General features: G+C 38.5%; 1 protein-coding gene across 1 annotated transcript in view; it reads right to left on the minus strand.

Moving 5' to 3' along the window:
* Positions 1 to 387: 387 nt before the first annotated feature.
* BRDT (bromodomain testis associated) overlaps positions 388 to 26,531 on the minus strand; it is a 106,094-nt gene continuing 79,950 nt past the window's right edge. The window contains 2 exon segments of the mRNA XM_049875564.1: positions 388 to 456; positions 1,482 to 1,662. Of these exon segments, the coding sequence (XP_049731521.1) occupies positions 388 to 456; positions 1,482 to 1,662 (250 nt within the window).

Below are 26,531 nucleotides of genomic sequence, written 5' to 3' on the forward strand. Positions count from 1 at the left end.
TTCAAAAACTCAACAGGAACTAAGTCTTTCATTGTTTTTGATACATTTGTTCATATTCTTCATTTTTAAACAAGTGGAGACTATCTTTTTTGGATTTTCATTACTTAGAACAAGGTCTATAATAGATAATTGTTTACAGACTAAATAACATGTGGGAATTTATTCAATATTTTAGGATCCAAATTATATAATGTCCTATAAATTTTATAATTTAAAAAATGAACATAAAGCTATTTAAAAATGTAACTGAAAATTGTTTAATCATTTTAGAGCAGTTAAAATACAATATAAGATTGGTATCTTGGTGTCTGAGAGCAATCATTTTATCATCCACATTTTATAATCTCAATTTCATTTAGGGTTGATGGCTAATCAGAAAATGGAGGTTTAATCAAAGTTGTTTTCAAACATTGTCATAATGTCGCTTTGAAGAGTCATATCAATGGTACCAGCCATCTGTAGAAAAGGCAAAATTTTAAAACAAATGTTACTTAATAAATTCATGCCTTAATTACATCTATATAAAAATTACTATGCAATACTTAGAATGAATCATAAAAATGAATACATTTACTGAACATAAGTTCATAATTTTTTACTTCTGTTCAAATACAACCTGATTTTTCCTTTTTTAAAAATTTTTATTGTGCTTTAAGTATGTTTACAAATCAAGTCAGTCTCTTATACAAAATTTATACACCTTGCTATATACTCCTAGTTGCTCTCCCTCTAATGAGACAGCACGCTCCTTCTTCCCTCCATCTTTATATTCATGTCTGTTCAGCCAGCTTATGACCATCTCTGCCTTCTTATCTCCCCTCCAGACAGGAGCTGCCTACATAGTCTCTTGTGTCTACTTGATCCAAGAAGCTCACTCCTCACCAGTATCTTTTTCTTTTTTATAGTCCAGTCCAATCCCTGTCTGAAGAGATGACTTTGGGAACGGTTCGTGTCTTGGGCTAACAGAAGGTCTGGGGACCATGACTGATTTTTCTTAATATAATTTTTGTGTGGTAAATAAAAACTGAAACCTGTAAGAACACTAAGAACAAGTCTGACTTCTGTCTCCAGGTAAGAAAACTCTCAAAATTGACCAAGCAGGTATCAAGGAGAACATGAATGAACACGAACATGAATTAACAGTCACTTCACTCTTTGGGTCACTCTTAGGTTATATCCAAGAGAAATGAAGGCACATGTTCACAGAAAAAAGGCAAGTAATGGGAAAAACAGGATTTGAACTCAGGCAATCTAGTAGCTCCAGGGTTGATGCTATGTTATTTATCACACTATGCCTGCTTCTTTTGACTACGTCAAATTTTTATTTGGGGTTCTGATTTTAGAACCCGATCCTCACTAAAAAGTTAGCTACATCGTTACTGAAAAACTATCCTGAATGCATCTTTGAACATATAAAAAATATTTCTCTGTTAAATCTTTCCTTTGTTAAAGTTAGATTTAGTAAGCTAAAGTTCACTTACTGCTTCTCTCCTCCTCCGCTCTTGCTCTCTCTCCCTTGCTAAATTACGGTCTTTGAGAAGCCAGAGTTTGCATTTATCTTGAGTTTCCAATGACTGCTGATGTTCTTTCTGCTCTTCTCCAAGGTATTTGTTTTGCATTTTATTTGAAAAAGAGTCTAGAGTCAAGCCATTACCAAGGTTCCTTAAAGAAACAAAGCACAGAATCATGGAAAACACAGACAATGCCATAGAAACATAGCCAAAATCAAGGAAAACACAAACAAAGCAATAGAAGAATTCAGGAAAATAATGAAAGAACAAAAAATGTCAAAATAAATAATCATACAACTAGAAATTCAAAAGATAAACAACAAAATTTCAGAAATGGACAACTTAACAGAAGGTCTTAGGAGCAATTTTGAAATAAGGGAAAACAGAATCAGCAAAATTGAAGACAAAATCATGGACACTACTTTAAGGAAAAATCAGAGGAAAGAATCAAGAAAATGAAGAAAACCTAAGAACTATGTGGGACTCAATCAAGAGCAAATATTTGTGTGATATCGGAGATCCAGAACAGGGTGAAAAAATGGAAAACACAGAGAAGACTGTTCGAATTTTGCTGACACAAAACTCCCCAAATATCATGAATGACAAAAAGCTGACCATTTGAGAGGCTCAATGAACTCCATATATTATAGACCCTAAAGAGAGTTGCCAAGACATATCATAATGATACTTGCAAAATCCAAAGACAAAGAAGAAAACTGAGAGCAGCTTGAGAAAAATGAAAAGTCACAAAGGGGAAACAATAAAACTAAGCTCTGATTACTTGGTGGAAACTATGCAGGTAAAAAGAAAATGGAATGACATATATGAAACCTTGAAAGAAAAAAAACTGCCAACCAAGAATAATATATCCTGCAAAACTCTTTCTCAAAGATGATGGTGAAATTAGGACATTTCCAGGTAAAGAGAAATTAAGGGAATTTGTAAAGACCAAACCACACTTAGAAGTAGTATTAAAGGGAGTCCTTTGGTTAGAGAACCAACAAAAACCAGAGTCTAGGACACAAGGCAGCAGCAGCTAGATACTAACCAAGGTAAAGAACTCTCAATAATAAAACAAAGCTAAAAATTTGCAACAGGGAAACAGAGACATCAATCTGTAAATGATGACAATGTCAAAACAATAAAAGGGGGAATAAGCAGTGCAGGTATATAACTTCCAAACGAAAAGGAAGTCAAAGTGATATCAAGTAATAAACAACTGGTTCAAACTCAGGAAGATAAGAGTAAATTTCAAGGTAATCACAAAGAAAGTTAACAAACTTACTCATCAGAATAGAAAAGTAGAAAAACATGGGTCTCAGTAAACACAAAATCTATAATAATGAAAAAAAAAGAAAACCCACAAACAAAAGGAACTTAGCACAGGAAAGTAGGAGGAACAAAGACAACATTGGCATGACAAAAAAAAAAAGGGTACAACAATATGACAGCAATAAAGTCATACCTATTGATAATCACACTGAATGTAAATGTGTTAAATGAATCAGTGAATAGACAGAGAGTGGCAAAACAGATAAAAAAAGCATGACCCATCAATATGCTGTCTATAAGAGACACACTTTAGACACAAAGATATAAATATATTAAAAAATCAAAGGATGGAAAAAATACATCAAGCAAATGGTAACCAAAAGAAGGCAGAAGTGGCAATACCTAATCTCAGATAAAATAGACTTTAAGGCAAAATCATCCATTAAAGACAATGAGGGACATTATAAAATGATCAAAGAGACAATTCACCAAGAAGATATATAACCTTAATAAATATCTACACACCCAGTGACATGGCTCCAAAATACATAAAACAAACTCTAACAGCACTGAAAAGAGAAATAGTTCTACAATAACAGTAGGAGACTTCAACATACCACTCTCGGTAAAGGACAGAATATCTAGAAAGAAACTAAAAGATATAGAAGATCTAAAGGCCAAAATCAACCAACTTGACTTCATAGAAATATATAGAATGCTCCACCCATTCTATACATTTGGATATAATGCAGCAAAGTCTATATTCTTTTCCAATGCATATGGAACATTCTCCAGAATAAACCACAATTGAGGTCACAAAGCAGCCCTCAATAAAATCCAAAACATAAGTCTCTTGGATCACAATGCCATATAAGTAGAAACCAGTAATAGGAAAAAACAAGCAAAAGAAATGGAAACTGAATAACACCTTACTTAAAAACCACTGAGTAACAGAAGAAATCAAAGAGGGAATAAAAAAAATTCCTAGAATCAAATGACAATGAAAGTACATCATACTAAAGCCTTTGGGGCACAGCAAAGGCAGTGCTCAGAAGTCAATTTATAGAAATAAATACACATATGAAAAAATAACAGGCCAAAATCAAAATGTTAGCCCTAAAAATTGAACAAATATGAAGAGAACAGCGAAAGAAGTCCATAGCCACCAGAAGAAAGGAAATAATAAGGATTAGGTTGTTGTTGTTAGGTGCCGTCAAGTCGGTTCTGACTCATAGCGACCCTATGCACAACAGAACAAAACACTGCCCAGTCCTGTGCCATCCTTATAATCGTTGTTATGCTTGAGCTCATTGTTCCAGATAAAGATTAGAGCAGAAATAAATGAAACAGAGAACAGAAAAACAATAGAAAGAATCAACAAGACCAAAAGTTGTTTCTTTGAAAAGATCAACAAAGTTGACAAACCACTGGCCAAACTGTCAAGAAAAAAAAAGGAGAGGAAGCAAATAACCCAAATAAGGAATGAGACAGGGGACACTACAACTGACCCAACTGAAATAAAAAGGATCATTTAACGGAATACTATAAAAAATTATACTCCAAAAAATCTGAGAACCTAGAGGAAATGGACGAATTTCTAGAAACACTCGACCTACCTAAACTAACAAAATCTGAGATAGAAATCTGAACAGACTCATAACAAGAGATTGAAGAGATAACAAAAATACTCCCAACAAAAAAAAGCCCTGGCTTGGTCAGCTTCACCGGAGAATTCTACCAATCATTCAGAGAAGAGCTCACGCCAGTATTGCTTGAACTATTTCACAGCAGAGAACAGGAAAGAATACTACCAAATTCATTCTATGAAGCCAGCATAACCCTGATAGCAAAACCAGGCAAAGATGCCACCAAAAAAGGAAATTACAGGCCAATATCTCTCATGAATATAGAAGCAAAAACTCTCAACAAAATTCTAGCCAAGGGAATTCAGCATTATATGAAAAAAAAATAACACACCACAACAAAGTGGGATTCATACCAGGTATGCAAGGGTGTTTCAACATTAGAAGATCAATCAACATAATCCACCACATAAATAGAACAAAAGAAAAAAAATCACCTGATCATCTCAATTCATGCAGAACAGGCATTTGATAAAGCCCAAGACCCTTTCCTGATAAAAATTCTCAATAAAACAGGAACAGAAGGGAAATACCTCAACACAATAGAGTGCAGCTATATAAACCCAACAACAAACATCATTCTAAATGGAGAGAGGCTAAAAACATTCACCCTAGAATGGGAACAAGACAAAGATGCCCTTTATCACCACTCCTACTTAACATCTGCTAGAATTTTTTTTTAGAGGCCCTAGCTAGAGCAATAAGGCAAGAAAAAGAAATAAAGGGCATCCAAATTGGAAAGGAAGAAGTAAAACTATTCCTATTCACAGATGGTATGATTCTGTATATAGAGAGCCCCAAAGTTCCACAAGAAAACTACTGGAACGAATAGAAAGATTCAGCACAGGAGCAGAATACAAAAATCAGTTGGATTCTTACCCATCAAAAAAGAACCTCGAAAATGAAATTAGGAAAACAATATGATTGCTAATAGCCTCTAAAAAGATAAAATATTTAGGAATAAATCTATTCAGGGATGTAAAAACCTTACATAGAGAAAACTACAAAATACTACTACAAGAAACAAAAGAGACCTACATAAATGGAAAAACATACCATGCTCATGGATAGGAAGACTCAACATTGTAAAAATGTCAGTACTACTCAAGTGATCTACAGATATAATGAAATCCTGATCAAAATACCAACAGCACTCTTTAACAAGGTGCAAAAACTGGTCACCAACTTTATATGGAAAGGAAAGAGGCAATGGATAAGCAAAACATTATTGAAGAAAAAGAACAAAACAGGAAGCTTCACACTATCTGATCTCAGAACCTACCATACAGGCATGGTAGTCAAACCTGCCTGGTACTGGTACAACGGACACATAGACCAATGGGACACAATAAAGAATCCACGCACCTATGATCTTTGACAAAGGACCAAAATCCATTAAATAGGGGAAAAGACAATCTTTTTAACAAATGGTGCTGGCAAAATTGGATGTCCATCTGTAAAAAAAATGAAACAGCACCCATACTTCACCACCACACACAAAAACTAACTCAAAATGGATCAAAGACCTAAATATAAAACCTAAAACAATGACCATGGAAGAAAAAAAAAAAGGGACAACACTAGGGGCCCTAAGACACGGCATAAATTCAATAAAAACCATAAGTAACAATGCACAAACACCAGAAGATAAGCTATATAACTAAAAAAAATAAATAAAATAACTAGGAGCTCCTAAAAATTAAACTCTTAATGCTCATCAAAACACTTCATCAAAAGAGTAAAAAGAGGGCGGAGCCAAGATGGCGGACTAGGCAGACGCTACCTCGGATCCCTCTTACAACAAAGACACGGAAAAACAAGTGAATCGATCACATACATAACAATCTACGAACCCTGAACAACAAACACAGATTTAGAGACGGAGAACGAACTAATACGGGGAAGCAGCGATTGTTTCCAGAGCCTGGAGCCAGCATACCAGTCAGGTACGGCACAAGCACAGAGACCTGCTTCACCCCCCTGAACTAACCCCGGGAGGGGGACCAGCCGGTTCCACGGGCAGCGTGGGACGCAACTGGTAGGAGAAGTCCCGGGGAGGCAGTGACTGATCTTGGAGCAGAAAGAGCAGCACCCGAGCCGGGGAACCGTCCCGCAGGGATTTGGACTGGATGCAGGTACGCCATAAACACGGAGAGTTGCTCCACCCCCCTGAACTAACCCCGAGAAGGGGACCAGCCGGGTCGCGTGGGCGGCGTGGGACGCAGCCGGTAGGAGAAGTCCCCGGGAGGCAGCGACTGGTATTGGAGCGGGGAGAACAGCGTCCCAGCAGGGACACTCGGTCACGGCACAAGCACGGGAAGCTACTCCACCCATCTGAACTAACCCCGGGAGGAGGCCCAACTGGTTCTCGGGGGCGGCACGGCCACGTGGCTGGAGGGACGAGAAGTCCCCGGGAGGCAGCGACTGATTTTGGAGTCGAGAGTGCACCGTCCCAGTAGGGGAGCCTTGACGCTGGGCATGGGGCTGGAAGCGGAGGATCTGACCGAGACTCCAGCGGGCCAGAGCCCCCGGGGGCAATCTCCACACAGCCAGCACACATAGGCGACGCACCCGCGGGAATCTCAGATATAATAGTCATTCCAAGCAAGACAAGCAACTCTGGCTATATTCTGAGGTGCTACTCTCCTATCTCTCTGTTCCCTCCCCCACCCTCCCCAGGCGGCTTCATTAACATCTGAATAGCCTGAGCCAGAGGGAGAACTCTGATAGGGATCTGACTGCAGTTTTTTTTTAGCGGATTTTCTGGAAAAACTAGTTTCCCAGTGATGGCTCAGAGACAACAATCCATATCAAACCACTTAAAGAAGCAGACCATGACAGCTTCTCCAACCCCACAAACAAAAGAATCAAAATCTTTCCCAAATGAAGATACAATCTTGGAATTATCAGATACAGAATATAAAAAACTAATTTACAGAATGCTTAATGATATCACAAATGAAATTAGGATATCTGCAGAAAAAGCCAAGGAACACACTGATAAAACTGTTGAAGAACTCAAAAAGATTATTCAAGAACATACTGGAAAAATTAATAAGTTGCAAGAATCCATAGAGAGACAACATGTAGAAATCCAAAAGATTAACAATAAAATTACAGAATTAGACAACACACTAGGAAGTCAGAGGAGCAGACTCGAGCAATTAGAATGCAGACTGGGACATCTGGAGGACCAGGGAATCAACACCAACATAGCTGAAAAAAAATCAGATAAAAGAATTAAAAAAAATGAAGAAACCCTAAGAATTATGTGGGACTCAATCAAGAAGGATAACCTGCGGGTGATTGGAGTCCCAGAACAGGGAGGGGGGACAGAAAACACAGAGAAAATAGTTGAAGAACTCCTGACAGAAAACTTCCCTGACATCATGAAAGACGAAAAGATAGCTATCCAAGATGCTCATCGAACCCCATTTAAGATTGATACAAAAAGAAAAACACCAAGACATATTATCATCAAACTCACCAAAACCAAAGATAAACAGAAAATTTTAAAAGCAGCCAGGGAGAAAAGAAAGGTTTCCTTCAAGGGAGAATCAATAAGAATATGTTCTGACTACTCAGCAGAAACCATGCAGGCAAGAAGGAAATGGGACGACATATACAGAACACTGAAGGAGAAAAACTGCCAACCAAGGATCATATATCCAGCAAAACTCTCTCTGAAATATGAAGGCGAAATTAAGATATTTACAGATAAACACAAGTTTAGAGAATTTGCAAAAACCAAACCAAAGCTACAAGAAATACTAAAGGATATTGTTTGGTCAGAGAACCAATAATATCAGATATCAGCACAACACAAGGTCACAAAACAGATCGTCCTGATATCAACTCAAATAGGGAAATCACAAAAACAAACAAATTAAGATTAATTAAAAAAAAATACACATAACAGGGAATCATGGAAGTCAATAGGTAAAAGATCACAATAATCAAAAAGAGGGACTAAATACAGGAGGCATTGAACTGCCATATGGAGAGTGATACAAGGCGATATAGAACAATACAAGTTAGGTTTTTACTTAGAAAAATAGGGGTAAATAATAAGGTAACCACAAAAAGGTATAACAACTCTATAACTCAAGATAAAAACCAAGAAAAATGTAACGACTCAACTAACATAAAGTCAAGCACTATGAAAATGAGGATCTCACAATTTACTAAGAAAAACGCCTCAGCACAAAAAAGTATGTGGAAAAATGAAATTGTCAACAACATACATAAAAAGGCATCAAAATGACAGCACTAAAAACTTATTTATCTATAATTACCCTGAATGTAAATGGACTAAATGCACCAATAAAGAGACAGAGAGTCTCGGACTGGATAAAGAAACACGATCCATCTATATGCTGCCTACAAAAGACACACCTTAGACTTAGAGACACAAACAAACTAAAACTCAAAGGATGGAAAATAGTATATCAAGCAAACAATAAGCAAAAAAGAAGAGGAGTAGCAATATTAATTTCTGACAAAATAGACTTTAGACTTAAATCCACCACAAAGGATAAAGAAGGACACTATATAATGATAAAAGGGACAATTGATCAGGAAGACATAACCATATTAAATATTTATGCACCCAATGACAGGGCTGCAAGATACATAAATCAAATTTTAACAGAATTGAAAAGCGAGATAGATACCTCCACAATTATAGTAGGAGACTTCAACACACCACTTTCGGAGAAGGACAGGACATCCAGTAAGAAGCTCAACAGAGACACGGAAGATCTAATTACAACAATCAACCAACTTGACCTGATCGACTTATACAGAACTCTCCACCCAACTGCTGCAAAATATACTTTTTTTTCTAGCGCACATGGAACATTCTCTAGAATAGACCACATATTAGGTCATAAAACAAACCTTTGCAGAGTCCAAAACATCGAAATATTACAAAGCATCTTCTCAGACCACAAGGCAATAAAACTAGAGATCAATAACAGAAAAACGAGGGAAAAGAAATCAAATACTTGGAAAATGAACAATACCCTCCTGAAAAAAGACTGGGTTATAGAAGACATCAAGGAGGGAATAAGGAAATTCATAGAAAGCAACGAGAATGAAAATACTTCCTATCAAAACCTCTGGGACACAGCAAAAGCAGTGCTCAGAGGTCAATTTATATCAATAAATGCACACATACAAAAAGAAGAAAGAGCCAAAATCAGAGAACTGTCCCTACAACTTGAACAAATAGAAAGTGAGCAACAAAAGAATTCATCAGGCACCAGAAGAAAACAAATAATAAAAATTAGAGCTGAACTAAATGAATTAGAGAACAGAAAAACAATCGAAAGAATTAACAAAGCCAAAAGCTGGTTCTTTGAAAAAATTAACAAAATTGATAAACCATTGGCTAGACTGACTAAAGAAATACAGGAAAGGAAACAAATAACCCGAATAAGAAATGAGAAGGACCACATCACAACAGAACCAAATGAAATTAAAAGAATCATTTCAGATTATTATGAAAAATTGTACTCTAACAAATTTGAAAACCTAGAAGAAATGGATGAATTCTTGGAAAAACACTACCTACCTAAACTAACACATTCAGAAGTAGAACAACTAAATAGACCCATAACAAAAAAATAGATTGAAACGATAATCAAAAAACTCCCAACAAAAAAAAGCCCTGGCCCGGACGGCTTCACTGCAGAGTTCTACCAAACTTTCAGAGAAGAGTTAACACCACTACTACTGAAGGTATTTCAAAGCATAGAAAAGGACGGAATACTACCCAACTCATTCTATGAAGCTACCATCTCCCTGATACCAAAACCAGGTAAAGACATTACAAAAAAAGAAAATTATAGACCTATATCCCTCATGAACATTGATGCAAAAATCCTCAACAAAATTCTAGCCAATAGAATCCAACAACACATCAAAAAAATAATTCACCCTGATCAAGTGGGCTTTATACCAGGTATGCAAGGCTGGTTTAATATCAGAAAAACCATTAATGTAATCCATCACATAAATAAAACAAAAGACAAAAACCACATGATCTTATCAATTGATGCAGAAAAGGCATTTGACAAAGTCCAACACCCATTCATGATAAAAACTCTTACCAAAATAGGAATTGAAGGAAAATTCCTCAACATAATAAAGGGCATCTATGCAAAGCCAACAGCCAATATCACTCTAAATGGAGAGAACCTGAAAGCATTTCCCTTGAGAACGGGAACCAGACAAGGATGCCCTTTATCACTGCTCTTATTCAACATCGTGTTGGAAGTCTTAGCCAGGGCAATTAGGCTAGACAAAGAAATAAAAGGTATCCGGATTGGCAAGGAAGAAGTAAAGTTATCACTATTTGCAGATGACATGATTATATACACAGAAAACTCTAAGGAATCCTCCAGAAAACTACTGAAACTAATAGAAGAGTTTGGCAGAGTCTCAGGTTATAAAATAAACATACAAAAATCACTTGGATTCCTCTACATCAACAAAAAGAACACCGAAGAGGAAATCACCAAATCAATACCATTCACAGTAGCCCCCAAGAAGATAAGATACTTAGGAATAAATCTTACCAAGGATGTAAAAGACCTATACAAAGAAAACTACAAAGCTCTACTACAAGAAATTCAAAAGGACATACTTAAGTGGAAAAACATACCTTGCTCATGGATAGGAAGACTTAACATAGTAAAAATGTCTATTCTACCAAAAGCCATCTATACATTTAACGCACTTCCGATCCAAATTCCAATGTCATATTTTAAGGGGATAGAGAAACAAATCACCAATTTCATATGGAAGGGAAAGAAGCCCCGGATAAGCAAAGCACTACTGAAAAAGAAGAAGAAAGTGGGAGGCCTCACCTTACCTGACTTCAGAACCTATTATACAGCCACAGTAGTCAAAACAGCCTGGTATTGGTACAACAACAGACACATAGACCAATGGAACAGAATTGAGAACCCAGACATAGATCCATCCACGTATGAGCAGCTGATATTTGACAAAGGACCAGTGTCAATTAACTGGGGAAAAGATAGCCTTTTTAACAAATGGTGCTGGCATAACTGGATATCCATTTGCAAAAAAATGAAACAGGACCCATACCTCACACCATGCACAAAAACTAACTCCAAGTGGATCAAAGACCTAAACATAAAGACTAAAACGATAAAGATCATGGAAGAAAAAATTGGGACAACCCTAGGAGCCCTAATACAAGGCATAAACAGAATACAAAACATTACCAAAAATGATGAAGAGAAACCCGATAACTGGGAGCTCCTAAAAATCAAACACCTATGCTCATCTAAAGACTTCACCAAAAGAGTAAAAAGACCACCTACAGATTGGGAAAGAATTTTCAGCTATGACATCTCCGACCAGCGCCTGATCTCTAAAATCTACATGATTCTGTCAAAACTCAACCACAAAAAGACAAACAACCCAATCAAGAAGTGGGCAAAGGATACGAACACACATTTCTCTAAAGAAGATATTCAGGCAGCCAACAGATACATGAGAAAATGCTCTCGATCATTAGCCATTAGAAAAATGCAAATTAAAACTACGATGAGATTCCATCTCACACCAGCAAGGCTGGCATTAATCCAAAAAACACAAAATAATAAATGTTGGAGAGGCTGCGGAGAGATTGGAACTCTCATACACTGCTGGTGGGAATGTAAAATGGTACAACCACTTTGGAAATCTATCTGGTGTTATCTTAAACAGTTAGAAATAGAACTACCATACAACCCAGAAATCCCACTCCTAGGAATATACCCTAGAGATACAAGAGCCTTCATACAAACAGATATATGCACACCCATGTTTATTGCAGCTCTGTTTACAATAGCAAAAAGTTGGAAGCAACCAAGGTGTCCATCAACGGATGAATGGGTAAATAAATTGTGGTATATTCACACAATGGAATACTACGCATCGATAAAGAACAGTGACGAATCTGTGAAACATTTCATAACATGGAGGAAGCTGGAAGGCATTATGCTGAGCGAAATTAGTCAGAGGCAAAAGGACAAATATTGTATAAGACCACTATTATAAGATCTTGAGAAATAGTAAACCTGAGAAGAACACATACTTTTGTGGTTACGAGGGGGGGAGGGAGGGAGGGTGGGAAAGGGTTTTTTATTGATTAATCAGTAGATAAGAACTGCTTTAGGTGAAGGGAAAGACAACACTCAATACATGGAAGGTCAGCTCAATTGGACTGGACCAAAAGCAAAGAAGTTTCCGGGATAAAATGAATGCTTCAAAGGTCAGCGGAGCAAGCGCGGGGGTCTGGGGAACATGGTTTGCGGGGACTTCTAAGTCAATTGGCAAAATAATTCTATTATGAAATCATTCTGCATCCCACTTTGAAATGTGGCATCTGGGGTCTTAAATGCTAACAAGCGGCCATCTAAGATGCAGCAATTGGTCTCAACCCACCTGGAGCAAAGGAAAACGAAGAACACCAAGCCCACACGGCAACTAAGAGCCCAAGAGACAGAAAGGGCCACATGAACCAGAGACCTACATCATCCTGAGACCAGAAGAACTAGTTGGTGGCCGGCTACAATTGATGACTGCCCTGACAGGGAGCACAGCAGAGGACCCCTGAGGGAGCAGGAGATCAGTGGGATGCAGACCCCAAATTCTCATAAAAAGACCAAACTTAATGGTCTGACTGAGACTGGAGGAATCCCGGCGGCCAAGCTCTCCAGACCTTCTGTTGACACAGGACAGGAACCATCCCCGAAGACAACTCATCAGAAATGAAAGGGACTGGTCAGCGGGGGGGAGAGAGACGCTGATGAAGAGTGAGCTAATTATATCAGGTGGACACTTGAGATTGTGTTGGCAACTCTTGTCTGGAGGGGGGATGGGAGGATAGAGAGAGAGGGAAGCCGGCAAAATTGTCAAGAAAGGAGAGACTGAAAGGGCTGACTCAAGACGGGGAGAGTAAGTGGGAGTAGGGAGTGAGATGTATGTAAACTTATATGTGACAGACTGATTGGATTTGTAAACGTTCACTTGAAGCTTAATAAAAGTTATTAAAAAAAAAAAAGTAAAAAGAGAACCTACAGACTGTGAAAAAAATTTGGCTACAACATATTCAACAAGGGTCTAATCTCTAAAATCTATCAATAGTTCAACATTTCAATAACAAAAGACAAATAATCCAATTAAAAAATGGGCAAAGGATACAAACAGACACTTCACCAGAGAAGACATTCAGGCAGCTAACAGACACACAAGGAAATGCTCATGATCATTAGCCATTAGAGAAATGCAAATCCAAACTACAATGAGATACCATCTCACCTGCCATTATTGGCACTAATAAAAAAAACAGAAAAAAACAAATGTTGGGGAGTTTGTGGGGAGACTGGAACTCTTATGCACTGCTGGTGGGAATGTAAAATGGTATATCCACTATGGAAAACGATATGGTGCATCCTTAAAAAGCTAGAAAGAGAAAGACCATATGATCTAGCAATCCTACTCCTAGGAATATACCCCAGAGAAATAAGAGCCGTCACACAAATAGACATATGCACACCCATGTACCTTGTATCGTTATTCACAGTAGTAAAAAGGTGGAAACAACCTAAGTGCCTTATCAACAGATAAATGGATAACAAATTATGATACATACATACAATGGTATACAACAATAAAGAACAATGATGAATCTGCACATCTCACAACACAGGTGAATCTGGAGAGCACTTTGCCGAGTGAAATAAGTCAATCACAAAAGGACAAATATTATATGAGACCATTATTATAAAAATCCAAGAAAAGGTTTACACACAGGAAAAAAAAAACTTTGATAATTAGGAGGGAAGGGAGGGGTAGGCTGGGAAAATCATTTACTAGATAGAAAACAAGTGTTTACTTTGGTAAAGGGAAAGACAACACACAATATAGGGGAAGGTAGCACAATATGACCAAGGCAAAGCCATAGAAACTTTCTAGGCATATTCAAACATCTTCAGGGACCAAGTTACTGGGGTGAGGGTGGGGGACCATGGTCTTGGGGGACATCTAGGTCAACTGACATAACATAGTTCATAAAGAAAACGTTCTACATTATACATTGATGAGTAGCATCTGGGACCTTAAAATCTTGTGAGCAGCCATCTAAGAACCATCTATTGGTCCTACCACATCCGGAGCAAAGGAGAATGAAGAAAACCAAAGACACAAGGAAAATATTAATCGAAAGGACTAGAGGATCACATGAACCACAGCCTCCACCAGCCTAAGCCCAGAAGAACTATATGGTGTCCCACTACCACCACTGACCACTCTGACAGGGATCACAATAGAGGGTTCAAGACAGAGCAGGAGAAAAATGCAGAACAAAATTCAAACTCACACAAAAAAGCCAGACTTGCTGGTCTGACAAAGACTGGTGGAACCCCTGAGACTACAGCCCCCGGACACCCCTGCTAACTCAGACCTGAAGCCACTCCCAAAGTCCACCTTTCAGCCAAAGTTTAGACAGGCCTATAAAACAAACAATAACACATGTGAGGAATACGCATCTTAGTTCAATCAAGTATATGAGATCAAATGGGCAACACCTGCCCTAAAGTAAAGACAAGAAGGCAGGAAGGAACAGGAAGCCTGCATAAATAAATGCAAAGAACTCAGGGCATAAAGGGAAAGGGGGAGAGTACTGACACATTTGGGGGTTGTAACCAATGTCACAAAGCAATATGTCTATAAATTTTGAATGAGAAACTAATTTGTGCTGTAAACTTTCACCTAAAACAATAAAATTAGAAAAAAAATAGTCATAGCACAAATTAGGTTTCAAGTTCCTTAAAAGTTTTTATTACAAAGATACATTACTAAACGACAAACAAGACAATGCTTCAGATATCTATTCTCACATGGTGTTGTTATGTGCCATTGAGTCCATTCCAACTGATAACCACTCTATGTACAAAAGAATGAAACAGTGCCTGGTCCTGGGCCATCTTCACAGTCGTTGCTATGCTTAAGCCCACATTATGACATTATTTTTAAGTTTTATTTCTGCTGTGTCAAATTTTACATAGGGCAATCTATGTTAACAAAGAAAAAGTCTGAAAAACTGTAGCCAAGGTGCATTACTCTCTTCTTACATATAAAACAACATTTAGACATTTCTGGAAAATAGTGGTATTTTTATAATCTATCACTTTTTTTTTTTTATCACTAGAAAAAGACAGCATGTTTGCTAGAGAGGGGCAGCAAAAGATGAGGGAAGTCCTTAATGAAGCAGATTGACCCAACAGCCACAACAATGAAGTCAAACATACTGACAATTATAAATACGGCACAGGACTGGGTAATGTTTTGTTCTGTTATACATAAGGTTGCACTGCACTGGACTCATTGAAAACTAACAACAATATTAATACCTTTAATACTTTAGTTAAGTACTTTATAATTACTATCCTTTTCGGAGTAGATGTTGCTATTAGAAAAAAGGTCAGTAAGATTTATTCTTTTGAAGGAGGCGAAGCCAAGATGGCAGGATAGACAAATGCTTCCGGCGAGCCCTCTTTACAAAAAGACCCAAAAAAATAAGTGAAACGAGTATATTTATGACAAGCTAGGAGCCCTAAACATCAAAGGCAAGCTTAGAAAACGAACCGAGGGGCAGGGGGAGTAAGAGATGGTTCAGAAGTGGAGAGGAGTTACTGGACACGAATCATGGGGAACCCTCAGGCACCATTCCCAGAGCGCTGGCGGTGGGCTGGTACTAGCGTTCGGGTACAGTTTCCTCAGGGAGAAGCAGCCAGCCACACAGCCTACTCACACCTCCGGAACCAAAGAAAAACGGCGCTCTCAGCAAAAGTTAAGTACTTGCGTATATTTTACCGCGCCCCCAACTCCTGAGCCGGCTTCAGTGGCTGACTTCCCTGGGCTGGAGATAGGCCCTATTGAGTGCCTAGAGCCATCCTCCTAGGCTTGAAGAACGAATAAATTTGCAATTGGCGAAAAAGATAATTTGCCAACTCCACTAACTGGGGGAGCTCAGGACAGATGTGGCTCCTGTCCAGGCATAAACAATCTGTGGACCTTGAGTACATTTCACCTCTGCATGGACCTGTGTGGGCCTATTTCAGGAAAACAGGCCCTTGTTGACAGACTCCAACCGTTTCTGCTGTGTGGCGGAGAGGTGGGTGTTTGATGTTTGACACAGCTTTGCCTATTAAACAGGGTCCTCACCTACCCACATCAGGGGCCTAAGGACTGGTAGTTCTACTCAGGTCACCAAGCCACCCACGACAGGGGTCCAAGGATAACTGGTACCACCCAGTCCTTACAACCAAAAACATTGGGTGCCCACAGTCTGTCTGCAGATCCCACCCACCCGTACGCTCTAAGGAACAGGGACACGCTTTCCTCAGAGACACTTGGGGGACGATTCTCAGCCCCCTGCCTTGTTCAGAGTGTGATCCCCTGCTGCAACTAGATACTGGTACCTACACCAGCCACCCTGCCCCTCGAAGACTGTACAACAGAGCCTGTACCACACACTTGATTCTCAGCTACCTGGACACCTGAGCTGAATTCGTACAAGAAAACTGAGTGGACTCTTAGACTAATACACCTGATAACAACTCTAGCCATCTGGGACAGGACGTCAGAGCTCCAAAGGTGAAAATAATCAAGCTACCTCACTCAAGCAACCCATTTGGGCATATCAAAACAAAACTAAGAAAGAAGCTATGACACAGTAAGCAAACATAAAATAAACTAATACAATAACTTATAGATGGCTTGGAGACAACAGTTAATATCAAGTCACATAAAGAAACACACCATGATCACCTCAACAAGCTCTCAAAACAAAGAATCAAGGGATCTTCTAGATGAAAGTGCCTTCCTGGAATTACAAGAGGCAGAATGCAAAAGATTTATATACAGAACCCTTCAAGACATCAGGAAGGAAATCAGGCAATATGCAGAACAAGCCAAGGAACACACAGATAAAGCAACTGAAGAAATTAAAAAGATTATTCAGGAACATAATGAAAAGTTTAATAAGCTGGAAAAATCCATACACAGATAGCAATCAGAAATTCAGAAGATTAACAATAAAATTACAGAAATGGACAACTCAGAGGAAATTCAAAGAAGCAGATTTGGGCAAGTGGAAGGCAGAATTTCTGAATTTGAAGATAGAGCACTTGGCACTAACATATTTGAAGAAAAATCAGATAAAAGAATTAAAAAAAACAAAGAAACCCTAAGAATTACATGGGACTCTATCAAGAGAAATAATCTACGAGTGACTGGAGTACCAGAACAAGGAGGGATAACAGAAAATACAGAGAGAATTCTTGAAGATTTGTTGGCAGAAAACTTCCCTGATATTGTGAAAGATGAGAAGATATGCACCCAAGATGCTCATCGCACTCCACATAAGGTAGATGTTAAAAGAAAGTTACCAAGGCATATTATAATCAAACTTGCCAAAACCAAAGATAAAGAGAGAATTTTAAGAAAAGCTGGGGATAAACAAAGTCACCTACAAAGGAGAGCCAATAAGAATAAGCTTGGACTACTCTGCAGAAACAATGCAGGCAAGAAGGCAATGGGATGACTTATTTAAAAAACTGAAAGAAAAAAAATGCCAGCCAAGAATCATATATCCAGCAAAACTGTCTCTCAAATATGAAGGTGAAATTAGGACATTTCCAGATAAACAGAAGTTTAGGGAATTCATAAAAACCAAACCAAAACTACAAGAAATACTAAAGGGAGTTCTTTGGTTAGAAAATCAATAATATCAGGTACCAACCCAAGACTAGAATGCTGGGCACAGCAATCAGAAGTCAACCCAGGCAGGGATATCAAAAGATAAAAAAATGCTCAAAACAGGGTAACAGCGCTGTTATTATGTAAAAGAAGACAACATCAAAACAATAAAGAGGGACTAAGAAATGTAGTCATAGTTCTTCCATATGGAGAGGACAAGGCAATACAAAAAAATAAAAGTTAGGTTTAAATTTAGAAAAATAGGGGTAAATAATAAGGTAATCACAAAGGAGACAAACTATCCTACACATCAAAATAACATACAAGAAACAAATAAAGACTCAGCAGAAACAAAATCAACAACAACGAATATGAGGAAAGGAAAATATATAATCTATGCAGCACATAAAATTAAGTGGGAAAAAGAAACTGTCTACAACACAAAAAAAAAGACATCAAAATGATAGCACTAAATTCATACCTATCCATAATTACACTGAATGTAAATGGACTAAATGCACCAATAAAGACAGAGAGTGGCAGAATGGATTAAAAAACATGATCCGCTATATACTGCCTACAAGAGACACACCTCAGATTTAGAGACACAAACTAAAACTCAAAGGATGGAAAAAAATATATCAAGCAAACAACAATAAAAAAAGATCAGGAGTGGTAATGTTAATTTCTGACAAAATAGACTTTATAGTTAAATCCATCATAAAGGATGAGGAAGGACACTATATAATGATTAAAGGGACAATATACCAAGAAGATATAACCATATTATATATTTATGCACCCAAAGACAGGGCTGCAGGATACATAAAACAAACTTTATCAGCACTGAAAAGTGAGATAGACAGCTCCACAATAATACCACATTTGGTGAAGGACAGGACATCCAGAAAGATGCTCAATAAAGACACGGAAGATCTAAATGCCACAATCAACCAACTTGACCCCACAGACATATACGGAACAACACTCCACCCAACAGCAACCAAGTACACTTTCTTTTCTAGTGCACATGGAACATTCTCCAGAATAGACCACATATTAAAGCATATAAAGCAAGCCTTAGCAGAATCCAAAACATCGAAATATTGCAAAGCATCTTCTCTGACCATAAGGCCATAAAAATGGAAATTAATAACAGAAAAAGTTTGGAAAAGAAATCAAACACATGGAAACTGAACAATACCCTGCTCAATAAAGACTGGATTATAAAAGACATTAAGGATGGAATAAAGAAATTCACAGAATCCAACGAGAATGAAAACATTTCCTATCAGAACCTTTGGGATACAGTGAAAGCAGTGCTCAGAGGTCAACTTATATCAATAAATGTACAGATACAGAAAGAAGAAAGCCCCAAATCAAAGAATTATCCTTACAACTTGAACAAATAGAGAGCAACAAAAGAAAATCTCGGCACCAGAAGAAAACAAATAATAAAAATTAGAGCAGAACTAAATGAAATAGAAAACAGAAAAACAATAAAAAGAATTAACAAGCCCAAAAGCTGGTTCTTTGAAAAAATCAACAAAATTGATAAACCATTGGCCAAACTGACAAAAGAAAAACAGGAGAGGAAGCAAATAACCTGAAAAAGAAATGAGATGGGCAACATTACAACAGACCCAACTGAAATTAAAAGAATCCTATCAGATTACTATGAAAAACTGTACTCTAAGAAATTTCAAAACCTAGAAGAAATGGATGAATTCCTAGAAAGACACTACCTACCTAAACTAACACAAACAGGGGTAGAACAACTAAATAGACTCGTAACAAAAGAAGACATTGAAAAGGTAATCAAAAAACTCCCAACAAAAAAAAGGCCTGGCCTGGACTGCTTTACTGCAGAGGTCTACAAAACTTTCAGAGAAGAGCTAATACCACTACTATTAAGGTATTTCAGAGCATAGAAAAGGACGGAATACTCCCAAACTCATTCTATGAAGCCACCATATCCCTGATACCAAAACCAGGTAAAGACACCACAAAAAAAAGAAAATTACAGACCTATATCCCTCATGAAATTCGATGCAAAAATCTTCAACAAAATTCTAGCCAATAGAATTCAACAACATACCAAAAAAATAATTCACCGTGACCAAGTGGGATTCATACCAGGTATGCAGAGATGGTTCAACATTAGAAAATTAATGTAATCCATTATGTGAATAAAACAAAAGACAAGAATCACATGATTTTACCAATTGATGCAGAAAAGGCATTTGACAAAGGTCAACACCATTTCATGATAAAAACTCTCAGCAAAATAGGAATAGAAGGAAAATTCCTCAACATAATAAAGGCCATTTGTACAAAGCCAACAGCCAACATCATCCTCAATGGAGAGAGCCTGAAAGCATTCTCCTTGAGATCAGGAACCAGACAAGGATGCCCCTTATCACCACTGTTATTCAACATTGTGCTGGAGGTCCTAGCCAGCGCAATTAGGCTAGATAAAGAAATAAAGGGCATGCAGATTGGCAAGGAAGAAGTCAAAGTATCTCTATTTGCAGATGACATGGTCTCATACACAGAAAACCCTAAGGAATCCTCAAGAAAATGACTGAAACTAATAGAAGAGTTCAGCAGAGTATCGGCATATAAGATAAACTTACAAAAATCAGTTGGATTCCTCTACACCAACAAAAAGAACATCGAAGAGGAAATCACCAAATCACTACCATTTACAGTAGCCCCCAAGAAGATAAAATACTTAGGAATAAATCTTACCAGAGATGTAAAAGACTTATACAAAGAAAATTACAAAGTACTTCTGAAAGAAACCAAGAGAGACCTACATAAGTGGAAAAACATACCTTGCTCATAGATAGCAAGACTGGACATTATAAAAATGTCTATTCTACCAAAAGTGATCTATAGCTTTAATACAATTCCGATCCAAATTCCAACATCTTTTAATGGGATGGAAAAATAAATCACCAACCTCATACAGAAGGGAAAGAGGCCCTGGATAAGTAAAGCATTACTGAAAAAAGAAGAAGAAAGTGGGAGGCCTAACTCTATCTGATTTTAGAACCTATTATACCACCACAGTAGTAAAAACAGCCTGGTACTGGTACAACAGATACATAGACCAGTGGAACAGAATTCAGAATCCAGCCATAAATCCATCCACGTATAAGCTGTTGATTATTGACAAATGCTCAAAACAGTTAAATGGGGAAAAGACAGTCTTTTTAACAAATGGTGCTGGCATAACTGGATATCCATCTGCAAAAAAAGGAAACAAGACCCATACCTCACTCCATGCACAAAATGAGCTCAAAATGCAACAAAGACATAAATATAAAATCTAAAATGATAAAGATCATGCAAGAAAAAATGGGGGCAATGTTAGGAGCACTAATACATGGCATAAACGGTATACAAAACATTACTAACAATGCAGAAGAAAAACTAGGTAACTGGGAGCTCCTAAAAATCAAACACCTATGCTCATCCAAAGACTTCCCCAAAAGAGTAAAAAGATTACCTACAGACTGGGAAAAAGTTTTTAGCTATGACATTTCCAATCAGTGCCTGATCTCTAAAATCTACATGATACTGCAAAAACTCAACTACAAAAAGACAAATAACAGAATTAAAAAATGGGCAAAAGATATGAACAGACACTTCACTAAAGAAGACATTCAGGGAGTTCCGGCCAAGATGGCTGACTAGGTAGACACTACCTCGGATCCCTCTTGCAACAAAGACTCGGAAAAACAAGTGAATCGATCACAAACATGACAATCTATGAACCCTGACCAACAAACACAGATTTAAAGAGTTGACCTGAGTGACAGAGACGGAGAACGAACAAGTATGGGGAAGCAGAGGCTGTTTTCGGAGCCTGGGGCCAGTGTCCCAGTCAGGTAACCTTGGAGCCGGGCTTTGGACTGGGCGCAGGGAAGCTGAACACAACATCCTGTGTCGGCACAAACACGGGCGGAGCCCTACCCCCTGAACTGACCTCAGGAGGGGACCCAGCCGGTCAGCACAGGCGGTGCGGTGACGCGGCTGGCGGGAGAAGTCACCGGGAGGCAGTGACTGGTTTTGGAGCCAGGAGTGCAGCGTCCCAGCCGGGGAACCTTGGCGTTGGGCTTTGGACTGGGCACAGGGGAGCTGAGCAGGACATCCTGTGACGGTGCAAACATGGGGCACAGCCCTATACCCCTGAACTGACTCCGGAAGGGGGCCCAGCCAGTCCGGGCGGGCGGTGCGGCAACACGGCTGGCAGGAGGAGAAGTCCCCGGGAGGCAGCGACTGGTTTTGGAGCCCGGAGTGCAGCGTCCCAGGTGGGGAACCTTGGTGCTGGGCTTTGGACTGGGCGCAGGGGAGATGAGTACCACATCTTGTGATGGTGCAAACACGGGGTGCAGCCCTACACCCCTGAACTGACCCCAGGAGGGCGCCCAGCCAGTCCACGAGGGTGGCACGGCGACGCGGCTGGTGGGAGGAGAAGTCCCCAGGAGGCAGCGACTACTTCTGGAGCCAGGAGTGAAGCGTCCCAGCCGGGCTACCTTGACGCTGGGCTTTGGACTGGCAGCAGAGGAACTGACTGCGGCTCCTGCGGGCCTGACCCTCAGGGGGGTGCAATCTCTACCCAGCCAGCACACATAACCCAGGAACCAAAAATCCTTCCCTAATTGGACTAAAAACACAGAACCAGCTCCAGCCAAGCATATGTGATCCACAGTCTCCGGCTTTCGTCCCTACAGGCAACAAGGTGGCTATTATAATGCAAAGGCATTTCTGATAGGGATCTGACAAGATTTTTTTTTTAGCGGATTTACTAGAAAGACAAGTTTCCCAGGTCTGATATCTCTGCATATTCAGCAGAGCCCTCACTGACCCACAACAGGGAACTGAGGGCTGAAGCTCCCCCCAGACCACCTAGCCTCCTGCCTTAGGGGTCTAAGGAGGGTGACACCTACCAATCTGTAGAGGTACTTGCACTGGGGGCCTAAGGTACAGCTGCAGAGCCCACCCACCAAGGTGCTTTAGGAATAGAGACACACCTACCTCACTGACACGTGGGGTAGCCTGTCAGCATCCTGCCCCCCACCCCCAGAGTGTGAACCCCAGCTGCTACTAGAATCTGGTGCACACAACTATCACCACTACTTCTCAAGGTGGATAGGTGACAGGGTGCGTCACACACTTGATGACCCAAAATCAGATTCTACTCAAAAATAGTGAATGGACTCAGGCATATATATCTGGTAACAGCCCAAACCAGCAGGTAATAGGTCATAAGTAAGTCAAGGGCGACAACAATCAAGACAGCACAATCTAGTAGCCCATCCACATATATTGAAAGAAAACAAAGCAAGACTCAGTGAGCAAATAGAGAATAAATCACTACGATATCTTAGTGATGGCTCGGAGACAGCAGTCGATATCCAACCACATAAAGAAGCAGACCATGACTGCTTCTACAACCCCCCAAACAAAAGAATCAAAATCTTTCCCAAATGAAGATACAATCCTGGAATTATCAGATACAGAATATAAAAAAACTAATTTACAGAATGCTTCAAGACATCAGGGATGACCTCAGAAATGAAATAAGGCAATCTGCAGAAAAAGCCAAGGAACACACTGATAAAAACAGTGGAAGAACTCAAAAAGATTATTCAAGAACTTAGTGGAAAAATTAATAAGTTGCAAGAATCCATAGAGAGACAGCATTCAGAAATCCAAAAGATTAACAATAAAATTACAGAATTAGACAATGCAATAGGAAGTCAGAGGAGCAGACTCGAGCAATTAGAATGCAGAGTGGGAAATCTGGAGGACCAGGGAATTAACACCAACATAGCTGAAAAAAAATCAGATAAAAGAATTTAAAAAAATGAAGAAACCCTAAGAATCATGTGGGACTCTATCAAGAAGGATAACTTGCATGTGATTGGAGTCCCAGAACAGGGAGGGAGGACAGAAAACACAGAGAAAATAGTTGAAGATCTGTTGGCAGAAAACATCCCTGACATCATGAAAGATGAAAGGATATCTATCCAAAATACTCATCGAAACCCATTTAAGATTGGTCCAAAAAGAAAAACACCAAGACATATTATCACCAAACTTGCCAAAACCAAAGATAAAGAGAAAATTTTAAAAGCACCCAGGGAGAAAAGAAAGGTCTCCTACAATGGAGAATCAATAAGAATAAGTTCAGACTACTCAGCAGAAACCATGCAGTCAAGAAGGCAATGGGATGACATATACAGAGCACTGAAGGAGAAAAACTGCCAGCCAAGGATCATATATCCAGCAAAACTCTCTCTGAAATATGAAGGCGAAATTAAGATATTTACAGATAAACACAAGCTTAGAGAATTTGCAAAAACCAAACCAAAGCTACAAGAAATACTAAAGGAAATTGGTCAGAAAATCAATAACATCAGATAACAACACAACACAAGGTCACAGAACAGAACATCCTGATATCAACTCAAATAGAGAAATCACAAAAACAAATTAAGATTAAATAAAAAAAAATGCTCAAAACAGGGAATCATTGAAGTCAATATGTAAAAGATCACAATAATCAAAAAGAGGGACTAAATACAGGTGGCATAGAACTGCCATATGGAGAGTGATACAAGGCGATATAGGACAATACAAGTTAGGTTTTTACTTAGAAAAAGAGGGGTAAATATTAAGATAACCACAAAGAGGTATAACAACTCCATAACTCAAAATAAAAACCGAGAAAAACGTAACGACTCAGCAAACATAAAGTCAAATACTATGAAAATGAGGAACACACAATTTACAAAGAAAAGTCGCAGCACAAAAAAGTAAGTGGAAAATTGAAATTGTCAACAACACACATAAAAAGGCATCAAAATGACAACACTAAACACATACTTATCTATAATTATGCTGAATGTAAATGGACTAAATGCACCAATAAAGAGACAGAGAGTCTCAGACTCGATAAAGAAACACGATCCGTCTATATGCTGCCTACAAGAGACACACCTTAGACTTAGAGACACAAACAAACTAAAACTCAAAGGATGGTAAAAAATATATCAAGCAAACAATAAGCAAAAAAGGAGTAGCAATATTAATTTCTGACAAAATAGACTTTAAACTTAAATCCACCACAAAGGATAAGGAAGGACACTACATAACGATAACAGGGACAACTGACCAGGAAGATACAACCATATTAAATATTTATGCACCCAATGACAGGGCTGCTAGATACATAAATCAAATTTTAACAGAACTGAAAAGTGAGATAGACACCTCCACAATTATAGTAGAAGACTTCAACACACCACTTTCGGAGAAGGACAGGACATCCAGTAAGAAGCTCAATAGAGACAGGGAAGACCTAATTACAACAATCAACCAACTTGACCTCATTGACTTATACAGAACTCTCCACCCAACTGCTGCAAAATATACTTTTTTTTCCTGCGCACATGGAACATTCTCTAGAATAGACCACATATTAGGTCATAAAACAAACGTTTGCAGAATCCAAAACATCGAAATATTACAAAGCATCTTCTCAGAGCACAAGGCCATAAAAGTGGAAATCAATAACAGAAAAATTAGGGAAAAGAAATCAAATACTTGGAAATTGAACAATACCCTCCTGAAAAAAGACTGGGTTATAGAAGACATTAAGGAGGGAATAAGGAAATTCATAAAATGCAATGAGAATGAAAATACTGCCTATCAAAACCTCTGGGACACAGCAAAAGCAGTGCTCAGAGGCCAATTTATATCGATAAATGCACACATACAAAAAGAAGAGCCAAAATCAGAGAACTGTCCCTACTCTTGAACAAATAGAGAGTGAGCAACAAAAGAATCCATCAGGCACCAGAAGAAAACAAATAATAAAAATTAGAGCTGAACTAAATGAATTAAAAAAAAGAGAACAGAAAAACAATTGAAAGAATTAACAAAGCCAAAAGCTGGGTCTTTGAAAAAATTAACAAAATTGATAAACCATTGGCCAGACTGACTAAAGAAATACAGGAAAGGAAACAAATAACCTGAATAAGAAACGAGATGGGCCACATCACAACAGACCCAACTGAAATTAAAAGAATCCTATCAGATTATTACAAAAAATTGTACTCTAACAAATTTGCAAACCTAGAAGAAATGGATGAATTCCTGGAAAAACACTACCTACCTAAACTAACACAATCAGAACTAGAACAACTAAATAAACCCATAACAAAAAAAGAGATTGATAGGGTAATCCAAAAACTCCCAACAAAAAAAAGCCCTGGCCCAGATGGCTTTACTGCAGAGTTCTACCAAA

This window comes from Elephas maximus, chromosome 3 (assembly GCF_024166365.1).
Source record: "Elephas maximus indicus isolate mEleMax1 chromosome 3, mEleMax1 primary haplotype, whole genome shotgun sequence".
NCBI classification, from domain to species: Eukaryota; Metazoa; Chordata; class Mammalia; order Proboscidea; family Elephantidae; genus Elephas; species Elephas maximus.